Source organism: Triturus cristatus, chromosome 1_2 (assembly GCF_964204655.1).
Source record: "Triturus cristatus chromosome 1_2, aTriCri1.1, whole genome shotgun sequence".
In the NCBI taxonomy this organism is placed as follows: Eukaryota; Metazoa; Chordata; class Amphibia; order Caudata; family Salamandridae; genus Triturus; species Triturus cristatus.
Genome location: NC_140580.1, coordinates 756,012,948 through 756,037,303, shown reverse-complemented (window position 1 = coordinate 756,037,303; position 24,356 = coordinate 756,012,948). Strand labels below are relative to the sequence as shown.

The 24,356-nt window shown below is 45.3% G+C and overlaps 1 protein-coding gene across 6 annotated transcripts in view; it reads right to left on the bottom strand.

Annotated features, from left to right (window-relative positions):
* The window catches only part of RASSF4 (Ras association domain family member 4), a 420,812-nt gene that overhangs the window by 39,368 nt on the left and 357,088 nt on the right, over nt 1-24,356 (bottom strand). For all 6 annotated transcript variants that reach the window (XM_085608696.1, XM_085608695.1, XM_085608699.1 and 3 more), the window contains one exon: nt 2,070-2,215. In XM_085608696.1, the coding sequence (XP_085464822.1) occupies nt 2,070-2,215 (146 nt within the window). The remainder of the gene's footprint in view (nt 1-2,069; nt 2,216-24,356) is intronic.

The following is a 24,356-nucleotide window of genomic DNA, read 5'->3' as shown; positions in this document are numbered from 1 at the left end:
TCCTTCTCAGGCTGCTCCCCAGACACAGCCGTTATATACAGTATTGCTTTATACAGCAGGTGACAATGCGATTGTCTCCACATTAGACCTCCCACAACACTGGCACAATGAAGTATGAGGTTTCAGCTAGTTGTCAGCATTTCTAATGCAGTAATTTAGCACAAAGGGCAGGATTTACCTACAGACTCTCGCCATGAGAGGAAACCGCAGTCCCACCCTTCACCTCTACCATCTACCAAAGGTCAGTGCTCAGGAAGAACTAGTTAGCAGCCCTTTAGTAAAAAAAAGTCTTAATGCAATTCCTAAAGGTACCCATGCCTCTACCCTCCTTACTTCAGTGTCTCTATTGCCACCCTCCAGCCACAGGAGCTCAGGAAATACACTTCCACTGTCACGCAAACGCAGAGTCCTACTACCACTCATATATTGGTGCCTTACTATATGTGTACTTGACATAAATATGAGGTAAGTGCAGGTTCTGGGTGACACAAAACAGGGAAACTTTTACACAAGAGGGATCAGTGGGCCACACTCACTGACACAGACAGAAAGCTCAGGGCAAGCTATAAATTCACAAACCATGATATACAGTCACCGCTGCTTTGTGTGTAACACTCAAGACAGGGACAGTAGTTCTCTATCCATTGTGAGGTGCACATTTGGTGCACCCTTTCAGGTCACAGGACAGGTCCTGGACCTTGTATTGCCAGGGACAGGTCTAGGCCGCTGTGCACCCCGCTAGAGGAGTGTGACGCAAGGGCCAAAATGAAAGTCCGTATACCAGACACATGAAGCTGGGCAACCGTGGAGGGAAACACGCTTATATACCCATTAAGGGGACATTCCCTTCCCAATACAGTATAGTATGTTATTTGTTCTATCCCATTTTTGCTTTTAAGATGACTGTGATGACTCGAGTGTGGCACCAGAAATAGCTCCAGTGTTTCTGTCAACACATGAGCTGATAAAGGGTTTCCCCACTTCATACCCTTGCCCATCTCTGCCATCTCGATGCGCACCAACATGGGGAAAGCAGGAAGGGAGATTGTATTTTAATAAGGTCAGCGGCATCCTCTAGTACGAAGGCAAACCGAGTTTTGCGGGAGAAGAATCAAGAAGGAAGTTCACAAAGAGGAGTGGGCTTCCAAGAAATCACCTCTCTTCTCTTACCAGCTACCCACCTCCCAACCAGACTGATGTGGGCAAAACAATAAACCTGTATCTCGTAAATTAACCATTTCCTTCAGTGCCTACAGTATTTCACTGTGCATGGTGTCCAAACTGACACTCGGGTTTCCAGCAGACCCTGTATCTATGTACTCTTTGCCCAATCTCGAAGATTCACCTGTAGCTGGCTGGAACAACGCAGTAATCAAGAAGACCGCCCTGATTTCCCCTTACATTCAAATTCTAGTATCTTTATTTCCTTTGAGGACTATAGGTAATAGATGGGGATGAGGGAATGCTGTATGGAGAAACCTCTGTACTGAACAATACAATGACAGCCAGGTATAGCTGAGAGATATTACCTACATTTCCTGATGTTTTTTGGACCAGAAAGGGATACAGGAAGGGAGACCACTCACACTGCTGGAATGGCCCCAAAATTTGTGTCACTAATTTACTGTCCTTGCAGTAAGGTAGGTAAGAAATGCCTCAAGGTCCCTCTTGTATACTATAGATGATGGAGACTCTTAGTCTTTCTTTATGAGGGGACAGCTGGCCAAGTCCAAAAGCAAGAATGAAAACACAACCTACAACTGTATGCAAGCGAGAAAGAGGGTCTGTCAGGGGTGTGGTTTTATATGCTGCATTTTGTATCAGATCTGACTTTCCAAAAATGGCTCTTCCTTTTAACTCTGTTCTTTAACGGCTGCTTCGTTAGGCCGACTCTTCAAAGACACCAACATTGATTAGGTCAGTATTTTCACTCACCCGCACCCCCTCAATTAAAGCTCAGCCACTATGTATACTTACACTATGCTTAATTTAGCTGAACTCAATCATTTTGTGCCTATCAGGGTACATGGTCATTGTATGTGTTTACCATCCAGAGGCCTATGGCGTACCTGTTTATTTTGCATGGGTTTGTATTCCAGATCCCTGGCGGGGGAAGCGTGAGCCTCTCATTATCATCATGCATCTGCAATCTTATTGGCCGTCGTAGCCCCCAAGAGATGTTTAACAAGCCTTCGATGATCAGCTCACCTTCCACCTGCCACAGAGGAGAGAAAGAGATGAGAGATCACCCATATTAACACACGAGAAATGTCCAGCGAGGTTACACATGCAGAAGATACATGTCCCTAAGCAGAGATAAGGGTAGCCCTCCCTATGGCTCTGTGGACCATTCCCATGGCCAAACACTGTAGGGAAGTGTGCTATGTTCTCAAAGGTGTGCTGAGCAGGGACACATTCTTCAGGTGCATCTTTATTGTAAACGGTGTTCTCCATGCAAGTCTGTACACTGACCCACAGCATTCTCCATGCAGCTTAAGGAAGCAAGCCTCTCTCCTAACTAACCAGGAAACCAAGCTGATCCTGCCAACAATCAATAACCTGTTCTCTATGCTTTTTAAGTCCTAACTGAACATGCGTGATCTGCTTAAGTTTTACTATTGGTGGGTTGTTAAACAACCACCTATCATATATTTGTTGAAATTGAAAGAAAGAACATAAACTGAAGAAAATATCTAAATTGGTAAAAATTCCACACATTCACAGAATCAGATAGGGAGGATGGTGGTTCTCTTACAGCACTCTGTAGTAATCAGGTCCAAGCTGAATGAGATGTTTCAGGAGGATTTATTCAAGTTAGTTAAAGGCGCTCAGCCCTTCTCCAACTGTGTAATTCTTAGATGAACATTCCACATTACATCATCTCCACAGTGTTCCACTGGTGGAGCAGTGAATGGCAAGAACAACACTATACCCATATACTACACACTCCTGTGTGGAACTGCCTCCCACTCCTCCTCTATTCTTGAATTTCACAAGAAACTGAAGACCTGGCTGTTAGACCTGACAACAACATTTTGTCTACCTTCCTCCATTTTTCTGGACTCGATTTTGCTGGCTTTAGGACTCTGAGCACTTTACCACGGCTAACCAGAGCTAAAGTGCATGTGGGCTCTCTCTAAAACATGGTAACATTTGTTCATACCCAATTGGCATATTTAATTTAGTTATGAGTCCCTAGTAAAGTGCACTACATGTGCCCAGGGCCTGTAAATTAAATGATACTAGTGGGTGTGCAGCACTGCTGGTTCCACCCACATAAGTAGCCCCCTAACCTTGACTCAAGCCTGCCACTGCAGGGCCTGTGTGTGCTGTTTACTGCCACTTCGACTTGGCATTTATACCTACTTGCCAAGCCTAAAACTCCCCTTTTTAATATTTACACATACCTCACCCTTAAGGTAGGCCCTAGGAAGCCCTAAGGGCAGGGAGCTGAGTAACTAAAAGGAAGAACATGTGCATGTATGTTTTACATGTCTTAGTAGTGACAACCAGCTAAATTCATTCTTCACTGCAGTGAGGCCTACTCCTCTCATAGACTGACATTGGGAATTCCTTAAAAGTCTTTCAAAATGTAATTCCTGATTAGAAAGGAGTAGCTGCATCATGTTTCATATCTTTGGAATGATAATGTTACCACTTTACTGGTAAAATCGGATTTTTTAGAAAGTGACAATTTTTCTGCTCTTACTGCTGTGTGTGCCTTACAGCCTGAATCCAATAGAAGTTTGGGCTGGGTGACAGTTACACTTTGTGCATTCGCTCAAGACAGTCACAAACACTGGAAGGCGAGGTGCGGCAGAGTATCCATCTACATACAACCTGCATTCTGATGGACCTTCCTGGGCAGGAAGGGAGGGAGGGGCTCACACGTACACTTCAAAGGGCAGTGGCCTGACCCCACACAAAAGGAATGATTACCCCCCACAGATAGCCTAGTAAACAGGACTGGGTAGAAAGGGATACTGGTTCACTTCAAAGCCATTCTTTGAAGTCTCCCCAACTTCAAAGGCATATTTGGGTATAAGTAATGGGCTCTGACCCCACCAAACCAGACACTTCTGGACCTACACCTGAACCACTGTCAGAATAACTGCTGTGCTGCTCAAAGGATTCAACTGGACTTCTTACCTGGAAGGCCTTCTTTTCTGTTTGTTTCACTGTAGCCTGCTGCTCTGCTGAAGGACAGCTCCACTCAGCCTTCATCCAAGTGACCTGCGAGTGCTAGTTAGCTTGCCTGATGTTGCTTCAGACTCAGGGATATCAAAGTCTCTACCCCTGCACCTGGCTCACTGGAAGTGGCCCAGGTACTTGCAACACAGAACCGGCACATCAACCAGGGTTATGGGAGTAAAATCTGAGCTTCCCTTCATAATGAGTGTTTCGCCCTCAGAGATTGAAGTATTAGACACTGCATTGCCGCCACTGCAGCTTAGTGAGATTGATGCCTCCCCTTAATTGCATGGCAGAAACCGGTGCATTGTGAGAGCTAACAAGGCAGGATGGCCAGACAGAGCAGAATCGTTTAAATGGATATCTGTTGTGCTATGATTTTATAAAAGTACAATAACAGTGAACTAGTTTGAAAAAAAGCTTCTACCATATTGGGAACCGGTTGTAACTGGGTCTGCTTGCCTATTCCCTCCATGCTTCATACCCTGTATACCTGCAAAAAAGTTAAACCGAAAGAAAAGAGGAAGGCTCACTCGAGAAGGGAACACTTGATGTCAATAAAAAAAATAAACACAAATCCCTAATTCATCACAAGCAGTTTACCCATCTCAGCGGTGCTTATTAGGCCTGGGCGGAGTTCGCGAAGTGACAAAAAAACTCAGTGGAGTTCTGGAACTGGCAGAGTGCAATGTAAACTGCTGTTCGCGCTGATCTTCCTACCGCTCGGGTAGATATCCTACCCGAGCGGCAGTTCGCGCTCGCCTACTTACCGTTGGTGAGCACGAGAGAGAAAAAAACTCCGCTGCACTACGCAGAGCAGACTTTTCTGCACTCCGTGAGCTCAGCGGAGCGCAAAAAACTCTGCAAATGGAGCAGAGCTCCCCACCCAGGCCCAGTGCTCATCACAAATATTCCCAGTCACGTCAAATGCACTGTAATAGCGATGGGCTGGCGGACCATGCTCAGCTCACCATGCATACACAGTTTACATCCCTTTAGGGACACAGGCGCCGTAACACGGTTACAAGCCTGGGGCCTAAAATGATGTCCCTCAACCTGCAAGCAGAATGTAAATGGTAAATTGTGCATCATACTTAACATCTGCGTCACTGACCACACGGGCCTATAACACAGTTAATCAGCATCGCCCTGAACTCACATGGTTATTGACTGAGTTCCATGAAACCTGGTGGGAAGCAGATTTAGCCTCTGCTACTCTCTTTTTCACAATTTTCAAAAACTATTTTCATAGATAGGATCATTTTCATTCTACATTTAACCGTATTTCATCGTTTCAAAGCTGCATTTAGTACTATTTAAAACGTTGGCTCCTGCTGACCTATGAGACATTTAAACATTATACAGTGGATCACATCTTCCTCCTGAAATAAATGAATTCGGTAGCATATAATTTTAGGATGGATAAAACAAAATTCCTATATTATGAAAGTTCTAGACCTCAAATCTCGACTGACTCTCCCTGAATAACAGTAGATATTAGTATCATGATATCAAACTTTGTGTACTGATCACTAGCAGTTTCAGTACAAAAAGGTGGTGAAACCACAGAGTACACATTTAAAGACGTTTAGTAAAGAAGCAAACGCGTTTATTTTCATTAAAGACTGAAAGCCGTGGCATATTAAGCTTTAGAATTATTTCATGAAGCAAATACATTCAGCAGTACTTAAACGTTTTTTATGTTGTGACAATTACAATTTGCGGTACCACTCTTCACACATGCCCCAGTTCTAAACAACTAGTTCAGACAGTCTTAATTTTGAGACTTGGAACAGTATGCTTTAAATGAATTGTATTTATTTTGTTCTCTTCAAGATGCTTTCTGACAACTTTTCCAACTCAACATTTAGCTTCTATCATTATAATTCTAATGATTAGCACACGACCTCTTTCCAAAGTTAAAATAAGCTTATATTCAGTATTCTAAAGTTGAAAAGTGTGCTGTTTAAGGAGAGTCGGTATGCATCACATTTTGCATCTGTAGTTCTTGCTAAAAAAACAAACACAAACCACGGCAGACTGTTGATTAATTTTTAAAATCTCTTTATTGAGTTTTAGAAATGTAAAAGAAGAGAACGACATTAGCAACAGAAAAAAATAAAATTAATTAAGAAGGGTTTGCCATTGAGTCCCCGCCACAACATGACACATCATATTACCTTTTGTGAGACTCTTGGTGGTTAGAATATAAAATAGATAAGTTCTCAGAACTTTGTATCTTTCCTCTGGTAGTGTAGATCGAACATAAAGTGGCAACTGAGAGGCTTTAACTAACATACATAACCAACTTGAAAGCTCTTGGAAGCATTCCATTCTATCATTTATAACTTGTCTTCGCCATCACAGAAAAATATCAACCATGAAAATCAGTCCTAATTCCACTATACACGTGCAGTCCAGCCTCAACTCCTCGGCCATGTGCCCTGTGTGTACAAATTCAAACAAGTCCGTGTGCATTTTACCCTTTCTATGACATTAGTGGGGTGCATTGAAACCTGCAAGGAGAACAAACTGGACATTCATGTCTGGAAAAATCGTCTCACTTTGGGAGACCTAGGCTGCCGCACTTAAGTGTCCTAGGAAAGATTTCTGCAGGTGTTGAGATATGCCCAGGGAGAGGGAGCTCTAGGGGTAAGATAGTGTCCAGGGAGGGAGGGAGAAGTTAGACATCTGCAGGGCTCATGGGCAATCGTGGAAAAACCAGCAGGCCACGAGAAGGCACTTCGGGAGAACATCTGCAGGATGATGTGTTCTATAAAGTGTTGCAGGTAAAATTTCCCAAGGAACAGATCTGTGGGAGACTTTACAACGGAAGAAGAAGATCTATGGGGGACAATTTCCATGAGAGTAATGTGTCAAGGTAGAGGTCTGTTGGCACTTTTACCCCAGAAGACACTTTTACCCCAGGAGATGTGCCCCAAATCCCCTACACCATGTCCAGGATAGACCAAGAAACATAGCGGCTAGAAATTGGCCAAGAGAGGAGGGACAGAGAGGGCAGGATTACACACAGTGGGCAAACAGATTCAGTCCTTTGCAATCCTTAGAAGAACTAGATTGACTATCCCAATCACCCCAGGAAAGGGCCTCTAAATGGGTGGTAAAGGAGTATGGGGAAGGGAGGGATCTAGATAGCATCCCAGAGAAGGGGACAGGTATCACGCAAACACATACAGGCAAAGGGGGTCAGGGAGGGACCAAGAGTAGGGCAGCAGATCCCATAACATCAACACAGGGTGAAGAAGGGGAGAGTGAACTACCAAGGGAAGGCCTAAAAATACTGTCCTGGAATATTGCTGGTTTGGCGGGGAAATTTGACAATGTGGACTGGATAAGTAATCTCCAGGGGTACCATGTCATAGCCTTGCAGGAGACATGGGCACTAGACCCATCCGCCTACCAACTAGAAGGCTTTAAATGTTTTTCTGTCCCTGCAAGAGGCGGAAGATCGGGCAGAGCGAAGGGTGGGCTAGCCCTAGAGCTGGAAGGCACATGGTCAGAACCCTCATGGTCGTCACACCTAATCCAGGCAGTCGAATTTCAGGGGCAGGGACTAAGGTTACTGATATTTAACATCTACAACTCAGTCTCAGGGGAAGGAAATGAATCAGTAACTCAGGAACTAGAAAATAGGTTAAAGCATGAGACCAAACAACAGAGAAGGGGCGGGGAGCCAGCAGTTTTGATCATGGGTGACTTTAACTGCCACCTTTGCCCCAAACTGATTCCCGCAAATGCAGACTGGTCATCCTGTCCGGTAGAAAGTGGGCCTCACTTCGAGCATAACGAAATGAAATGAAAAGGAGTTTTATAAAGCGCGACTGCTGCCCAGGGGCGTCCAGGCGCTAAATACAGAAAAAGATAGTACCTCATAACGCAGTGACGCCGGGGGTGATTAGTCAACGAAAGAGGAATGTTTTGAGTTTTTTTTGGGAAGGAAAGCAGGTTCGGGTCGCGTCTAAGCGGTAGAGGGAGAGAGTTCCAAAGTTTGGCCGCGTTGTGAGAAAAAGACCTGCCTCCTGCTCTTGATCTCCTAATCCTGGGGGATACAGCCAGGAATGCATTAGCAGATCGGAGTTGTTTACTTGGTTGATACGGGGCAAGAAGACAGTGGTTAATCCTTGAACCCGTGTTCCAAAATGCCTGATGAGAAATGCAGAGGGCTTTGAATTTAATTCTATCCCTCACAGGGAGCCAGTGAAGTTTCTTTAGTCCTGACTCCACTGATGCTTTACGGGGGAGCTGTAGCAGGAGGCGGGCAGCGCAATTCTGAATGCGCTGCAATTTCAGCAAGACATATTCTGGGGAACCTAGGTATAGGGCGTTACTAAAATCTAATCTAGATTGAATTAGGCCCTGTATCGCAACCTGCTTGGCTTCAAATGGTAGAAGCGGAAGAATTTTCCTCAACATTCTGATTATTCCGAAGCAGGTTGCAGAGATCTTAGTTGCTTGGGTGTTCAGAGTTAGAGAATCGTCCAACCAAACTCCCAGACTTTTTATGTTGGTTTTTGGGATGGGCGCGGTACCCAAGCTAGGGGACCATAACAGGTCCAAAGTAGGGGGTGCTGATGGTCCAAGTAACATGATTTCGGTCTTATCACCGTTGAGTTTGAGGGACGAGGCTGTCATCCAGTTTTTGATTGATTCCATGCAGGCAGTCAGATTGGTCTGAGCCGAGCCAAAGTTCTCCTGTGCAAGGGAGACCACAAGCTGAGTGTCATCCGCATATGTAGTAATTTTAATACCATATGGGTGAACAATCTCAGCCAGGGGTCTCATATACACATTGAACAAGGCTGGGCTAAGTGAAGAACCCTGCGGAACCCCACAAGCCAGGGGTTTACTTGAGGAAAAACCATCAAAAACCTGAAAGGTTCTTCCAGACAAGAAGGATCTAAACCAGGCTAAAGCATTCCCTGAAACTCCCAGATCAAGGAGTCGGTCCAATAGGGTTTTATGGCTAACTGTAGCGAAGGCTGCACTTAGATCGAGGAGGATCACTCCCACTGATCCTCCCCGATCCAAGATTCGCCTGGTTTCCTCTGTTACGGCCAACAGGGCCGTTTCTGTCCCATGTTTAGGGCAGAACCCCGTCTGGGAGATATCCAGTAAATTGTTATTCTCGAGAAATACAGTCAGATGGGAGTTGATGTATTTTTCCAGAATTTTACTTGCCCAAGGTAGCAAGGAGATGGGACGGTAATTGCTATAGTCCGTAGGGTCGAGGGTAGGCTTTTTCAGCAGTGCCTTTACCATGGCTTGTTTCCATGTAGGTGGGACACTGCAGGTGGTTAAGGAGGTGTTAAGCAGCTCTAACAAGGTGGGGAGAATAGTTTGACTGACCGAAACCATAGTGCGAGGGGGGGCAGGGTCACGTGGAGAGCCAGATTTCACTTGCTGTATGAGAGTCTCTAGTATATCTTGTTTAATCAAAGGGAAATGATCCAAGGTTATACATGAAGATTGAGCCTCTTCCAAGATAGGAGACAGGTTCTTAACAAGGGGTTCTTGATCAGGGACTACAAATGAGGAATACATTTTATTGATTTTCTGGTAAAAAAATTCTGCTAACTCATTACAGCGGAAAAGAGCATTGTCACTGGGTGTCACAGGTGAAGGGAGTTTAGTAAGATTTTTAATGATGTGAAAAATCTCACTAGGTTTGGATCGAGCCTTCATAATTTTGGTGCTGTAATAAGAGGCTTGGCTAGATTTGATTTTTAGTTTATAGGCTCTGATGGCTTCTCTGTAGGTGATTTTATCTGTAATGGCGTAGCCCAACCGCCATTTCCTTTAGAGCTTTCTACAATGCCGTTTCAAGGTTCTAAGCTCTTCAGTATACCATGGAGCTGTTTCTCGCACCCTCTTTAAACTGATTTCCTTCACAGGAAGCAACGAGTCAAGTGCGCCACATATCCAGTCATTGAATTCCCTATTATCCACTAAAACATTCTGTGAAGGAGAGGGTCTATTAGCTGTCAGATGATTGATCCATAGATCCAAGGGGAGTTTGGACCAATTTCTCATTTTACGTGGCTTGGGAATAACGGAGACAATTTTAGCTACCGACCAGTAAAAGGGGATTAAAAAATGATCCGTCCATGGTAGGTGGATAAGGGGCTCTATCTTAAGCTCTGTACTGTTACTGAATATCGGGTCCAACAGGTGTCCTTTGATATGTGTTGGGGCCGGGACTAATTGTATCAATTGAACTGCAGCCAGACTTGCTGTCAGTTCAGTGGCTACATTGTCTAACTTGTTATCAAAATGGATATTAAGATCACCCAATAGGGTAAAATTGGAGGAAGAAGCCGACACTTCAGCTACATAGGAAGGTAGTGTTGTGTGAAATTGATTCAGGGGTCCTGGGGGGCGGTAAATAAGAATTCCTGAGAAGCAATTGTTGGGAGAGAATTTAATAGAGAAGGATAAACTTTCACAATCTGGAATAGATTCTGGAGTGCATAGGCATGAGTATTGCGTTTTGTAGATTATCGCCAGCCCCCCGCCTCTTCCCTGGGCACGGTCTCTGCATATGATCTGATATCCCGGGGGAAGTGTTTGTACTAAGTCGGGGTCGGATTCTGGCATTAGCCAAGTTTCTGTTAAGAAGATGGCGTCGGGTGCAAGATCCTCCAACAGTAAGGAGATTTCCGTGGCATGTCTTGGAAGGGACCTGCAGTTTAGAAGAGACATTGTAAAAATTTTAGGGGCGTCTTCCTTTGGCCCAGGTTTAAGGTTTACGTTACACGTCTGGCAGATAGCGGGAACATCAAGTGGGTGGAGGACATGGCGGCAGTTGGTTTCAACGGGGGGTCGAAGGCTGTGCAAGGCATATGCAGTGTATGTTTGCCCCCGGATGGAACAACGGCTAGGGGTTATGGCCCCGGGCCCCGGTCGGCCGCGGACGGGCACAGACGGGCTTGCCTTGTGCGCGCCTTCGGCGCGCCTGCGGCGCGCCCGCTGCGCACATCCGCTGCACGGTTGACGAGGAGTGCACATAATATAGTAGGGGAGGGAGGGGCCTAACGACTATGCCGTGATCCCAACTCTACCCCCAATATGGCGGCGGCGTGGTCCCGATCCGAGGGACGAGGGCCGCTTCAAGTAGGAGAGAGGTGAGAGGCAGGGAGGAGGGAATAAGGTGGTTTGTGCAAAATAGCAAGCGTTGTGCAATGGGCGATCAGCTATGTCACCACACGTCAACAAACACGTATAAAATCAAGTTTTAAAATCACGATTAAAACACTGTCACACGCACCTAATCTCCCGGCTTCCGCCTCAGGAGGTTCCTATCAAGTTCTGAGGAAGGACGTTAGGGCGGCGTTTAAATAATTGCTTTCAGTAGGGAGGTCCCAACGACTATGCCGTGATCCTAACTCTACCCCCAATATGGCGGCGGCGTGGTCCCGATCCGAGGGACGAGGGCCGCTTCAAGTAGGAGAGAGGTGAGTGGCAGGGAGGAGGGAATAAGGTGGTTTGTGCAAAATAGCAAGCGTTGTGCAATGGGCGATCAGCTATGTCACCACACGTCAACACACACGTATAAAATCAAGTTTTAAAATCACGATTAAAACACTGTCACACGCACCTAATCTCCCGGCTTCCGCCTCAGGAGGTTCCTATCAAGTTCTCACAGGGAGGGAAACAGCCTTATGAAAACTCTGGACACCTTTGCCATGACCCACACTATAGACCTGATAACCCCAGGGAGAGATGGCTTCCTCACTCCAACATTTAAGGGCAGAGGTTGTTATTCAATTATAGATTTTATGATGATATCCTCTGCCATAAAGGACAGGGTGAAGGAAGTGAGAATAGACTGGAACCCCTTTAGCGACCATAATCCGCTGATAATGGTCCTAGAATACAGCGACGGACGCAGTAGAACTCAACAGGCCGCCTCTACACTGATCCCAACAGACCAGGGGAGGCGACTAAGATTTCTTGAGAGTGTCGGTAAGATTGAGGAACACCCGTGATTGAATAACGATGAATTAATAATGCAATGTGCCCTTTGTAAAGTGCCTTTTTAAAGTTTTGTTTTTAACTTGTTTTTAATGTCCGTCGGTTCAGATCTAATGTAAATATACTGTACACTGTATATTGTATTTGTATTTTGTACTTTTTATGTTGATTTTTAATCAGCGAAATAAAGATTTACTGACTGACTGACTGTTGGCAGTGAAGTGCCATGGAGGAAATTCTCTCAGCCATGCCTCTTGTCCCCACCCCAAGCCATCTCACTGAATTCAGCAAGTCACAGGGGGGTAACACTAGTCTGTGTGAAATAGTACCACTGCAAGCATTCATTCTTTAATATGCGGGAACAATATAAAGCCTAGGGACAGGCTTAAACTGTGAATGCAAAAACAACAGTTGATGGACAGAATGCAGAACAATATCATACATTCACCCCAGTACAGAGATCTGGGCCTAAATCCATTGTTTTTTTGTTCACCATGCCATATGCAAATCAGTCTTGACCCTGTGCCTCATGGGAACAGTCCTGCCCAAACTGCCAAGCCAGGTCCTCCCCGGACTGGAACCAAGCTTCCTAGGACCGGTTTCAGGGTTTCACCCAGGCCCGGTTCTAGCGGGTGGGCCGGGTGGGCCAGGCCCACCCAAACATGAGCCTGGCCCACCCAAACAGGAGCCTTGGCCCTCGCAGTGAGGGCTTGAAGGCAGGCACGCAAGCCATTGGGCTCAAAGTGCTTCAACCCTCCCCTCGTGTGTGTCAGCCCGGGCCAAGACTGCTTCCCGGGCGCACAGAGACAGTTTTAGAGATTATCGCAGCCGCACCTGAGTACTTCACATGTCTTTAAAAGACCATTTACATGGTAAGGAGGCTTTGTTTATTTTTTCACCCCTTCATCTCCACATGGCGAAAGGCGTCAAATCCTTTCTTTGACAATGGTAACCTTTGCCTACTGTTCTGCTGTGTGGATATTTCTATTTCTACTCAGCGCCGGAGAAAATAAGTTTGTTTATTCCTGTTCACCTTTCCTGACCCCTGCAGCAGCTTATCACATCAGGCTGTGACACAAAGTTTGACTAATGGAGTAGGTAAGAGAATGTGTTACATTTTTTTTTTCTTTTTAAAACTTGCACAGGCCCAGCAGGACACATACTTCGTGTGTGCTTCATTTAAACAATTGCTATCATTATCATGGCCGATGCAGGACAACAATAAGACAATACAAAATGCTCAGATAACCCTGGTAATTAATTATCCCACTGGAGAGCAATCATTTGTCTGATAGTAGGTTTTAAGTGCAGATGAACTGTATTTTATGTGGAAGCTCAGTGGGTTACTGCCTTTGTCACAGAGATCCTTGTGTTACTTGCAGTTCAGACGTTACAATCCTAACACAGGACAGTAACCAATGAACTGTCATCAAAGAGCTGCATACAAACATGAATGATATAGTTAGAACTTCGCTTTTTTTGTTTTGTGATATAGTTAGAACTTCCCCAGTCTTTTATTATTCTAATGTTGCTAAAAAGAGTATGTTTGGGCAGATATACATTTTTATCAGTAAAGCTGACCCCAATTAAATACTCTTTAAATCCTAAGGTAGTGTTTCCCCAGACCAAACCCTCTTAAAATATACTGCCCACCAGAATGGATGACATGTGATTCATACACCTTGTAATCCTCATTGACTTATGTGACATTCCCTGTAGACTGATTTGAATACTTGTATGATGCATTGTCTCTGTATAATGTGTGCATGGTGTAAAGTACTGACACACACTACACTGATATGAGTAGCGCTATACAACAAATGCAATGCATATGAGAGAGGTGCTCCGTAAAGATGAGGGGCACTGTTGGAGGGTGGCAGTGAGGGAATCCGAGGAGGAGGTAGTGGGAGGGGCTATGGAGCGATGAGGGGCACTGTTGGAGGGTGGCAGTGAGGGAGTCTGAGGAGAAGGTCATGAGGGGGGAGAGGCTACAGAGATATGAGGGGTACTGTGGAGGGTGGCAGTGAGGGAATCAGAGGAGGAGGTCATAAGGGGGAGGGGCTATGGGGAGATGAGGGGCACGTGTGGCATGTGGCAGTGAGGGAATCCGAGGAGGAGGTCAATAGGGGGGCCATGGAGGGATGAGGGGCACTGTTGAAAGGTGGTAGTAAAGGTATTTACGGAGAAAGAGGTTATTGGTGCAGCACCAAAAAAGACTTTTGCATCAGCGCTGAAGCCGGCCCTGTCATGGCCTTTCTGTTTTTGTTTATTTAATTAGCAGTCGGGTCTTTAGGACTACTGTGGAACATACTTTAAAGTACGTACTAATTATATTTACTGCTATATTCAATGTTTTAAGTTTGAAGGTGATTTTACTAATGTTATTACCGGGAAAAATGAAAGTGGAGCCCGATGGCGCCTGATATGGGGCTAGGCCCCAAGGTCAGCTGTGAGATAAGGTGCACTGGAGAGGAGTAGTGGATAATCAAGTCTGTAAGGGAGTGCGTTGCAGAGTCCATGGTCAGGTGGAGGTAGTAATGAAGAGGGATTCTTCCTGAAGGCTCACAGAAAGGGAGCCCGAGAAGTGTCACTTGCCTGATACTCCCACCTCAGAAACCTCCTCTTCCCATCAAAGGAACATTTCATGGAAAAAACACTTTTTGAGAGTGATAATATTTAGAAAGAGATTTGCAAAAGAGTGCGTTTTACTAGGCCTTGTAAGACTTAGAAGAGAGAAAGGAGGGCCCTGAAGCAGGCCTGCCTAGACATATATGCAACAAATCGAGCCCGCAGTGGCCCACCCAAATGCACCCTTAGCCCACCCAAATAAAAATTCCTGTTGCCGGGCCTGGTTTCACCCCTCTTCAGCCAGGATAGCTTGATTCCAGTGGCATGGAGAGCACGGGACTCACGTCTGAGCATACCCGTTCCACTCGGGTTGACAAATGCAAAAACAGTTGGACAGAATGCAGAATAATATCATACATTCACCCCAGTACAGAAATCTGGGCCTAAATCCATCGTTTTTTTGCTCACCATGCCAATACAGTTTGAAGCCAGCCATATGCAAATCAGTCTTGACCCTGTGCCTCATGGGAACAGTCCAGCCCGAACTGCCAAGCCAGGTCCTCCCTGGACTGGAACCAAGCTTCCTAGGACCGGTTTCAGGGTTTCACCCCTCTTCAGCCAGGAGAGCTTGATTCCAGTGGCATGGAGAGCACGGGACTCAGGTCTGAGCAAAAACGTAAATGCATTATCTCGCTCCTGTTGGCATACTGCCAAAATAGGAAGAAATTAAATGCTACTAAACGACATCTCCTTGCGAGCGTTTGTTCACATATTCGGAAACAAAGTGGTCATATTAAAAATTGCATACCTCCGAAGATAGCTTTTTAAACTCCTTTGGTCACCAGAAGGTGGAAATGCCCTTCCATTCCTTCCAAAAGATTTTTTTTTTAACTTTTAAAATGTAGGCGGTAGAAAGTAAATAGCCAGTTAAGACGCAATTATTGTAAAGGCATTTTGGACATTCGCTAGAAATATCAAATTATCTAGTTTTAGCCATTTAATTTATGTGCTGAGCTCTCTGATAACGCATATTTACCCTCTCATGTGTGAAATGGCATGTAGGACACAGCTAGAAATAAACCAACAGTTTTGCTTATTGTCAACAGCTTGCTCCATCTGATATGCTGTGAATTTTCCAGTTGGCACTCGAGAAACATGGCGTCCCTACCTAAGAGCTCCAGCCTCCGTCAGGTCACGCACCGTGACGCACGCACGCAGTCCCAGCATTATAGAGAACCCAGGGCCGTCATTGGTAGCGTTTTCGCACGCTACTTGATTGACGGCCCTGGGGGACCCCCACACTGGCCCGCACACACACAAGTTCACAACAACAAAGCTAGGTGACCCCTGCAGCACGTATGTGCAAAATAAGAGTGAGTGCACTGACTCCTCGTGGTCGGCGCCCGCCCAGGCCACAAAATTGCGCACAACCTTTTAAATCAAGCCCAAAAAGTAGCCCCCCGCCAGGCATGGGTTTTTCCCGCACAACTGGGAAAAAAGTCGCCCAATTGTGCGGGAAATAGCCCAATCTGGCAACATTGCCTACCTGCCTCACTTCAGTTCAGTCATCCGTGATCAATGCTAACGCTCTATCTAGCCCGGTAGAAGCACGCTGTTCACGTAAAACGTACGCAGCGTCAGTGAGCAGGGACACGTACTGCATTCCCTGGATGGCCTGCTCGACACCAACATATACAGTGTTCCCTAGCAGCCACACTAAACAATGGCACAAACTGCAATTCCTTTAGGCTCTGGGTGGTGACACCTTTATTGTTCTCAAGGCGCTCTAAGCCCAGACACGTACAGTGTTCCTCATGCAATGACCTGTGCAGGGAGACCCGAATGTAGCAGTGATGAGAGGCACGTACACCGTGCGCCAGATATGACGCTGACTCGTGACACGTACAGCACTCCCAGGTGCCGCCTTGAGCAGCTACACTCACAACAACCCCTAAAAGGAAGGCCTGGAAGTCTGAAGGACTGAACTTTCACATCTAGTTCCACAATAACTCAGGAAACACCTCCAGGAAGCACCTTCCGGAAGTCTCAAGGGCTGAAGTAGTGCTACTGTTCTCACTCACGTATCCGAAGGAAAGAAATAACCCAGGGCGCCATGTGTTGGCTGGGGTTCTTCCAGGGACTGGATTTTTACAAGGCATAGGCAACACAGAACCAAGAGGGGAGAATATTTCACCATTGGGATACAGAGGAGAGTACCACAATACAGAACAAAGAGTGGAAAACACACAGACAAGGCTGTATGCCATAACTGACTATTGGCAAGCCTACCATGTAACCGAACATACAGGGACACTTCACATACTCTCCCGCACAAGGGACAGGGTGGCAACCAGAACTAAATAGAGAGTACTCCATCATAGACAATGTAACCCAACATCTGCAAGATAGGCACGGCACTGAACATTAGTTCAACTCATAAAAAGTGCCACCACTGAAAGGCACTCTTCAAAACAGTTTTAGAAATATATCACTTTCTGAATTAGAGGATTGAATATGAATGTGTATGGAAACTCTCTCATTGGCTGCTGCCAGCTTTTTAAAGTATATCATGCAGTAAATAGCAAAAAAATATATATATTTTCCCACATTTTAAATATCGGCTTCGAGATATCAAAACAAGCATTGGCACAGCCAGTAAGTCTCACCTATGGAAGACCGATTGGCTTTGTCAAGGTTTTTTTTATTTAGGCTGTATGGTATGGTATGGTTTGTCATTTTATCAAGAAATATTTTTTGAAAAAGCAGGCATTCTCCCTTCCTGACCAGAGGACACTTCTTCCTCACCTCAGTCAGCAAGTCCTGGGAAAAGGAACTGCACGCATTCTTGGCATTTTGGATAAAGTTCACCATATGGTGGGTGGAAGGGACACTTCTGCATTGGGTTTTGTAATAAATGCCACTTTTTTTCTGCAGGAGCAATACGAGCTTTACAAAAAAACACGCCGGAATAGATTGCAATTTTTTTATGGTTATAACAAAGAAGCATGAAACGAGGTTATAATGGATTTTAGTCATAAATTAGATTGTTTAATGCTGGTTCTACTCTGCCTTAAGGTACTATGACGTACTTCAAAGCTTTTGCACCACAATAAAAGAAACCCCTCCTCGGAAGTGATACATCCTCTTTAAGAAAACCTGTATCCTTTCATGATCGTTTTCATTAAATTATGGCTGAAACGTGGGACCATTTTCTGTACATTTGTAAGTACACTTCTCACCAATGCATAGCAAATTCTAGAAGCCCGCACCTTAAGATGTTGCCATGGGCCCTTTAATGTGCTTTGTTGCAGTAACCTGCTCAGTGAACTCTGGCAATCTTCTTATGCACCTTTATTGCCTTTAACAATTTACCAGAAAAGAGGTTTCACAGCTTTTTGGAACAAAGGCACCAATTGGTTGTAACTCAATCTCAGTAAAAACATCTAATGTGCTGCGGGAAACATATCTACCAAAGCAGCAGGTCGCCAGTTGATTGTATGATATTCAATAGCAGCTTATGACGAAATACAGTAATAATATACTTTACTAATAACACAAGTGTGGCACACGAGAGTGACATGACGCTGGAACGAGAGCTGGGGCATTCACATTTTGATGGCTCAGCGAGTTAAAGGCTTACCTCTGAGAAATGCAGTGACCTGTAAATCACAATTTTAAATCCTGGCAAGGCAGACTCAACCTTCCATCCTTCTGAGATCAGTAAATTGAGTACCATTAGATTTGTAAATAACGGCACTTTTTATTAACAGAGCTTAGAAACGGAAGACATACTTTCTAAAGCACTTTATAATAACATTTTATTAAGAGCAATATTTCTAATGGAGACATCTGTAGAAAACGTACAAAGTGTGGGGCTTTATTGTACTTTTCAGATCTCGCCTGAGACAGTGTGCATGGTTCTATGACATCTGGGAGGCATTTGAGAGAGTTTCTATACGCCCGCTGTATGCGCCCGGACACATCGTAGGACGCTAGCTTACAAATTCAAAAATAGAAATAGGCCTGCACTAAAGAACATACAGAATACCCAAGTTATGCAAAGTGTAAATTAAGGTTATGCATGTGATTTATACCTTTGATCAAGTTCATGCGGATTTCCATCCAGGTGACTTGTGTACTGTATGCAATGTGTCAGCACATGAACGCGTCTTCATAAAATGTTTTCCTACACTCATTTTTCAAACTCTACATATATATGGGGTAAATAATGCATCACAAGCTTATGCAGAGGTGGGAGAATTCCTCAGCTCAAATTTTAACTTTCTAGTTTTCTTCCAAAGTCAATTTCATGCAACCTTTTGCTACTGTGAAGTTTCATTTACTACAACTCACTGTCTGCTCAATGTATGCGTTGCCCATTCATGGAACGCTAACGATGGTCTTAAACAAACATGAGTTTCAAAATGTTTGTGAATGCTATGAAATTTGTTACTTGCATATCATACCATACGACAGGCCTAAGCATACCATACTATACAATACAATGACCAGCAATAATATGCCATAAACCGACAAGCCATACCATACAACCTAACTAAAAAAACCTTGACAAACCCAGTAGGTCATGCATAGGCGAGATCAACTGGCTTTGCCAATGCTTGCATTGATGTATGAAAGATGATACTTAAAACGTGAGAAGTGTATGTTTTTTGTGACTTATTGCATGATCTAGATTAAAAAGCTGACAACAGCTAATGAGTTTTCATACACATTAAATCTTTTAATTCAGAAAGTGATTAATTTCTAAAACTGTTTTCAAGGGTGTCTTTCAGTGGTGGCACTTTCCATGAGCTTCTTTGTCGCCACCTGAACTTCGGTCTTCACAAGATGGACTTCTAGACAAAAGGCTTTGGCTGTTATTTTGCGTCTCCGGGCCTGGAACTATTTGGAAACACCAATCCGAAGCCCATTAATTCTGGGCTTGTAGACACAGGAAGTGGGCTTGACAGAGTAGGTGCTGCAGTGGAGGGCAGCTGGTGATCCAGGCCCCTGCCTGCAATCCTTCTGCTCCATGGGAAGCAGCAAACACTCCCTTCTAGGTCTGGCCTTTCCCCACCTCTGCCCCACAAGACAGAACAAAGCCCCCACACCCACTTACCACCTACTCCAAGCAGGCAATAAATGGGCGCCCAGTGGAGCCCACTGTATTCCCTGTTATGGGAACAAACACACAGGACTGGACTCGGTATTCATGGTTCTGCATTTTTTCTCTTTTCCTGCAGAAAATAACTTGTAATCCCCATGTTTTGGTGCGGGGATGCTGCTGTATCCTGGCACCAAAATAAGTGGAACGCATTATAATGGCGTTAGTGACTTAGGCTGGTCTCCGAGCTGGTTATGTGGCACCCTTGTACATGCTAGCCAGCTAGGAGACAGGCAAAAAGCTGCATTTTAACTTTATACACCATTCTAATTTACAATAGAGTATGTCTGCTCGCATTAGAAAAAAAAAAAAAAGAGGTTTGCAAATCAAAGCTTGCATTAATTATGAGAACAAACCTCTTTCTGTTCATAGAATGTGAACAACGTGAATACAGTGAAAAGCTATGTATGGAGAAATGTCCTTGAGCTGAGTACATAGAATGTTCAGACACCCGGGAGCTGTGTACATGGTGTGCAGCAAACATCACAGTGGTGTGTTTCCAGAAATCACATGTGTACAGGGCGAGCAGACACCCACTGGGGCATACTGGACAGAGTAACCTCAGAGAGGTGACACATGCTCTGTAGATAGTTAGGCTAGGGACATCCTCAGTGGGGTTGGTTGCTTCACAGCAATCCATTCTTCATTCTCCTGCGCTACGTTTCTCTTTCTACACTGATGGAAGCACTTGGACTATGGTGAGGCCTATATGATGGATCGTGGAGTCTCCTGTCGCAGGTACATGATAGACAAGTCCTGGATCAATCAATCACATAATTTGTAAAGCGCACTACACACCCGGTAGGATCTCAAGGAGCTAGGGGGGGGGGAGGGGGGAGTTGTGCTGTTACTGGTCGAAGAGCCAGGTCTTGAGTTGTCTCCTGAAAGTCAGCAGGTCTTCGGTTTGTCGCAGGTCGAGGGGGTGGGTGTTCCAGGTCTTGGTGGCGCGATGGGAGAAGGATCTGCCTCCGGAAGTGGTTCTCCGGATGCGTGGGACCGTGGCCAGGGCGATCACACAGGAAGCCCGTGGTGACTGAAGAGCCGACCTTGCCAGCTAATCCATGACTGGCACCCTCAAGGATAGGCGAGGTGACGAACGAGGCTCGCTGACTTCAGAGGGAGCGCCTCATAAGTCAGAGCTCTGGGTTGCTTCTATTTTCATGTCCAAGTTGGATTAATCAAAAGCCTAAGGAGTGCAGATGACTTTTTTTTCCATCCTAGGCAATAGTATTTTGTCTTTCCTTTTTCAGAAGGGATGTGTCACAGCAGAGAATATACAGTACAGTTAGCCTAATATTGATAGCAGGTACTACCCTAGACAGTCAGTTCACGGCATGGATGAGCTCCATCCTTACTTTGAACCAGCCGCTGAGCGAGCAATGGGCAAGAGTGGCTGTAACTGACGTGAACAGACAGCAACTACGACTCATGGTTCCAGGATGCAACTGGATTGCCCAGCTGGGTTGCAGGACCCTAGGTGGGGTCTAAGTGAACATAAAACAAATCACCTTGGTAACGAAAGGGGGTAGGCCAAGTAGCCTAGCCTCGTAGCTTGTGGTACTCAGAATCACTCACTGGTACTTCAAATCAGTGCTTAATTTGTAAAATATTAAGTGCCAGGGCTCTAACCAGGAGGCCACTGCAGCTTGCACCACCCATCGCCCTTGTCATCGTTGCCAAAACAACTACTAACCATCTCTCTCGCATGTAAATGGCAACAGTTCAGAATATTTTAGGTCCCCAAAGCTCCAGAAATTGCTTCGGAGGTAGGTGTTAGCAATTTTGTAATGTATATTGTATTCCTAATAAACCTTTCTTCTGCTTAGATGAGCAGCATCACCATGTGGAAGACTGTTTTAAGTATGGTGTTGAGAATTAGGTGCCGGAAACCAATTAAGTGCCTGTGCTGAGCACCGGAAAGCACCGGCTAAAATTAAACACTGCTTCAAATACAACAAGAGCACAGAACAATATTATCAGCTCCCAGAGCAACCTGGGGGGGAGGGGGGGGGGGGGGGGGACAGTCCAGCCCGCACTGCCAAGCCAGGTCCTCCCTGGACTGGAAACAAGCACCCCTCTTCAGCCAGGATAGCTTGATTCCAGTGGCATGGAGAGCACGGACCCACGTCTGGGCATACCCGTCCCACTCAGGGTGACAAATGCAAAAACAACAGTTGATGAACAGAATGCAGAACAATGTCATACATTCATACATGTCTGGACTGGGGTGGCGGAGTGAGCTAAAGAATGATGATGGATTAAACCCAGATCAGTTGACTGGGGGTGAGTGCTTTCAATGTTCAACACCCCGTCCATCATCCCCTTTGGTTTTGCTTTGTTCGCCCTAAGTTGGCAGGGTATGCCCAGACATGGGTCCCTTGCTCACTTTGCCACTGGATTCAAGCTAGCCTGGCTGATGACGGCTGATTAGCCAGAAACCGGTCTCAGGAGGCTTGTTTCTGGTCCAGGGAAGACATGGCTTGGCAGTTCGGGCTGGACTGTTCCCATGAGGCACAGGGTCAGACTAATTTGCATATGGCCATGTCTGAACTGGGGTGGCGGAGTGATCTAAATAATGATGATAGATTAAACCCAGATCAGTTGACTGTGGGTGAGTGATTGCAATGTTCAACACTCCGTCCATCATCCCCTTTGGTTTTGCTTTGTTCGCCCTAAGTTGGCAGGGTATGCCCAGACGTGGGTCCCTTGCTCACTTTGCCACTGGATTCAAGCTAGCCTGGCTGATGACGGCTGATTAGCCAGAAACCGGTCCCAGGATGCTTGTTTCCGGTCCAGGGAAGACATGGCTTGGCAGTTCGGGCTGGACTGTTCCCATGAGGCACAGGGTCAGACTGATTTGCATATGGCCATGTCTGAACTGGGGTGGCGGAGTGAGCTAAAGAATGATGATGGATTAAACCCAGATCAGTTGACTGGGGGTGAGTGCTTGAAATGTTCCACACTCCGTCCATCATCCCCTTTGGTTTTGATTTGTTCGCCCTAAGTTGGCAGGGTATGTCCAGACGTGGGTCCCTAGCTCACTTTGCCACTGAATTCAAGCTAGCCTGGCTGATGACAGCTGATTAGCCAGAAACCAGTCTCAGGATGCTTGTTTCCGGTCCAGGGAAGACATGGCTTGGCAGTTCGGGCTGGACTGTTCCCATGAGGCACAGGGTCAGACTGATTTGCATAAGGCCATGTCTGAACTGGGGTGGCGGAGTGAGCTAAAGAATGATGATGGATTAAACCCAGATCAGTTGACTGGGGGTGAGTGCTTGCAATGTTCAACACTCCATCCATCATCCCCTTTGGTTTTGCTTTGTTCGCTCTAAGTTGGCAGGGTATGCCCAGACGTGGGTCCCTTGCTCACTTTGTCACTGGATTCAAGCTAGCGTGGCTGATGATGGCTGATTAGCCAGAAACCGGTCCCAGGATGCTTGTTTCCGGTCCAGGGAAGACATGGCTTGGCAGTTCGGGCTGGACTGTTCCCATGAGGCTCAGGGTCAGACTGATTTGCATATGCCCATGTCTGAACTGGGGTGGCGGAGTGAGCTAAAGAATGATGATGGATTACACCCAGATCAGATGACTGGGGGTGAGTGCTTGCAATGTTCAATACTCCGTCCATCATCCCCTTTGCTTTTGCTTTGCAAATATTGAGCCGATGGGGAAGAGGCAGACATGTTGCGGAATACTTCCGGTTGTACCATACCATAAAGCTTTTTAGTCATTCACTAATAGTTATAAATATTTCATTTGGGACATTAGACACAGTATCGCAGTAACGAGGAGAATGAACAAATTCATAAGATTATATCTGAATTGACATATTTTAAGTGGTCCCATCTTTCCTTTGTAAGGGCACACTATACGTGTAACCATAGAATAATTAATTTCACGTGGAACATTTACAAAACCACCACAAGGTCTTTTCCGATTTTTGGGATTGACAATCTTTGCCTCCGTACATTTTTAGTACATCCGTGGCATTCCTGATGAAGGCGCTCTTGTCGCCGAAACACGCGTTGATACCATTCTACCACGAATTAGCAACATTTTAAACCTCTATGTTGTTTTGTACTTTATTGTTAAAACCTAATTGTTTTAATATGTTGATAAGATGGAGATACATGATGACCCAGTTTACACATAGAATAGTAGCTATCCCTATGAGTCATCCATGACTTGTTTTTTCCATCTGTGATTTTAAATGTATATAGTTTTATAATGAAAAAAGTAATATTTAAGATGATATATTTTGCTTGGCTTGTTGTATACTATGATACTTATTAGTAAATACAAGCTGCCTAAGGTAGGAAGATTTAATAGGGCATGATTTGTAATGGTGTTGCCTTGCCAGTATTAAGATGCATCTATATACAGAATCAGTGGCAAGTCCGTTTTATGGAAGAGCAACAGTGGTGCTCTACTTAATAATGGG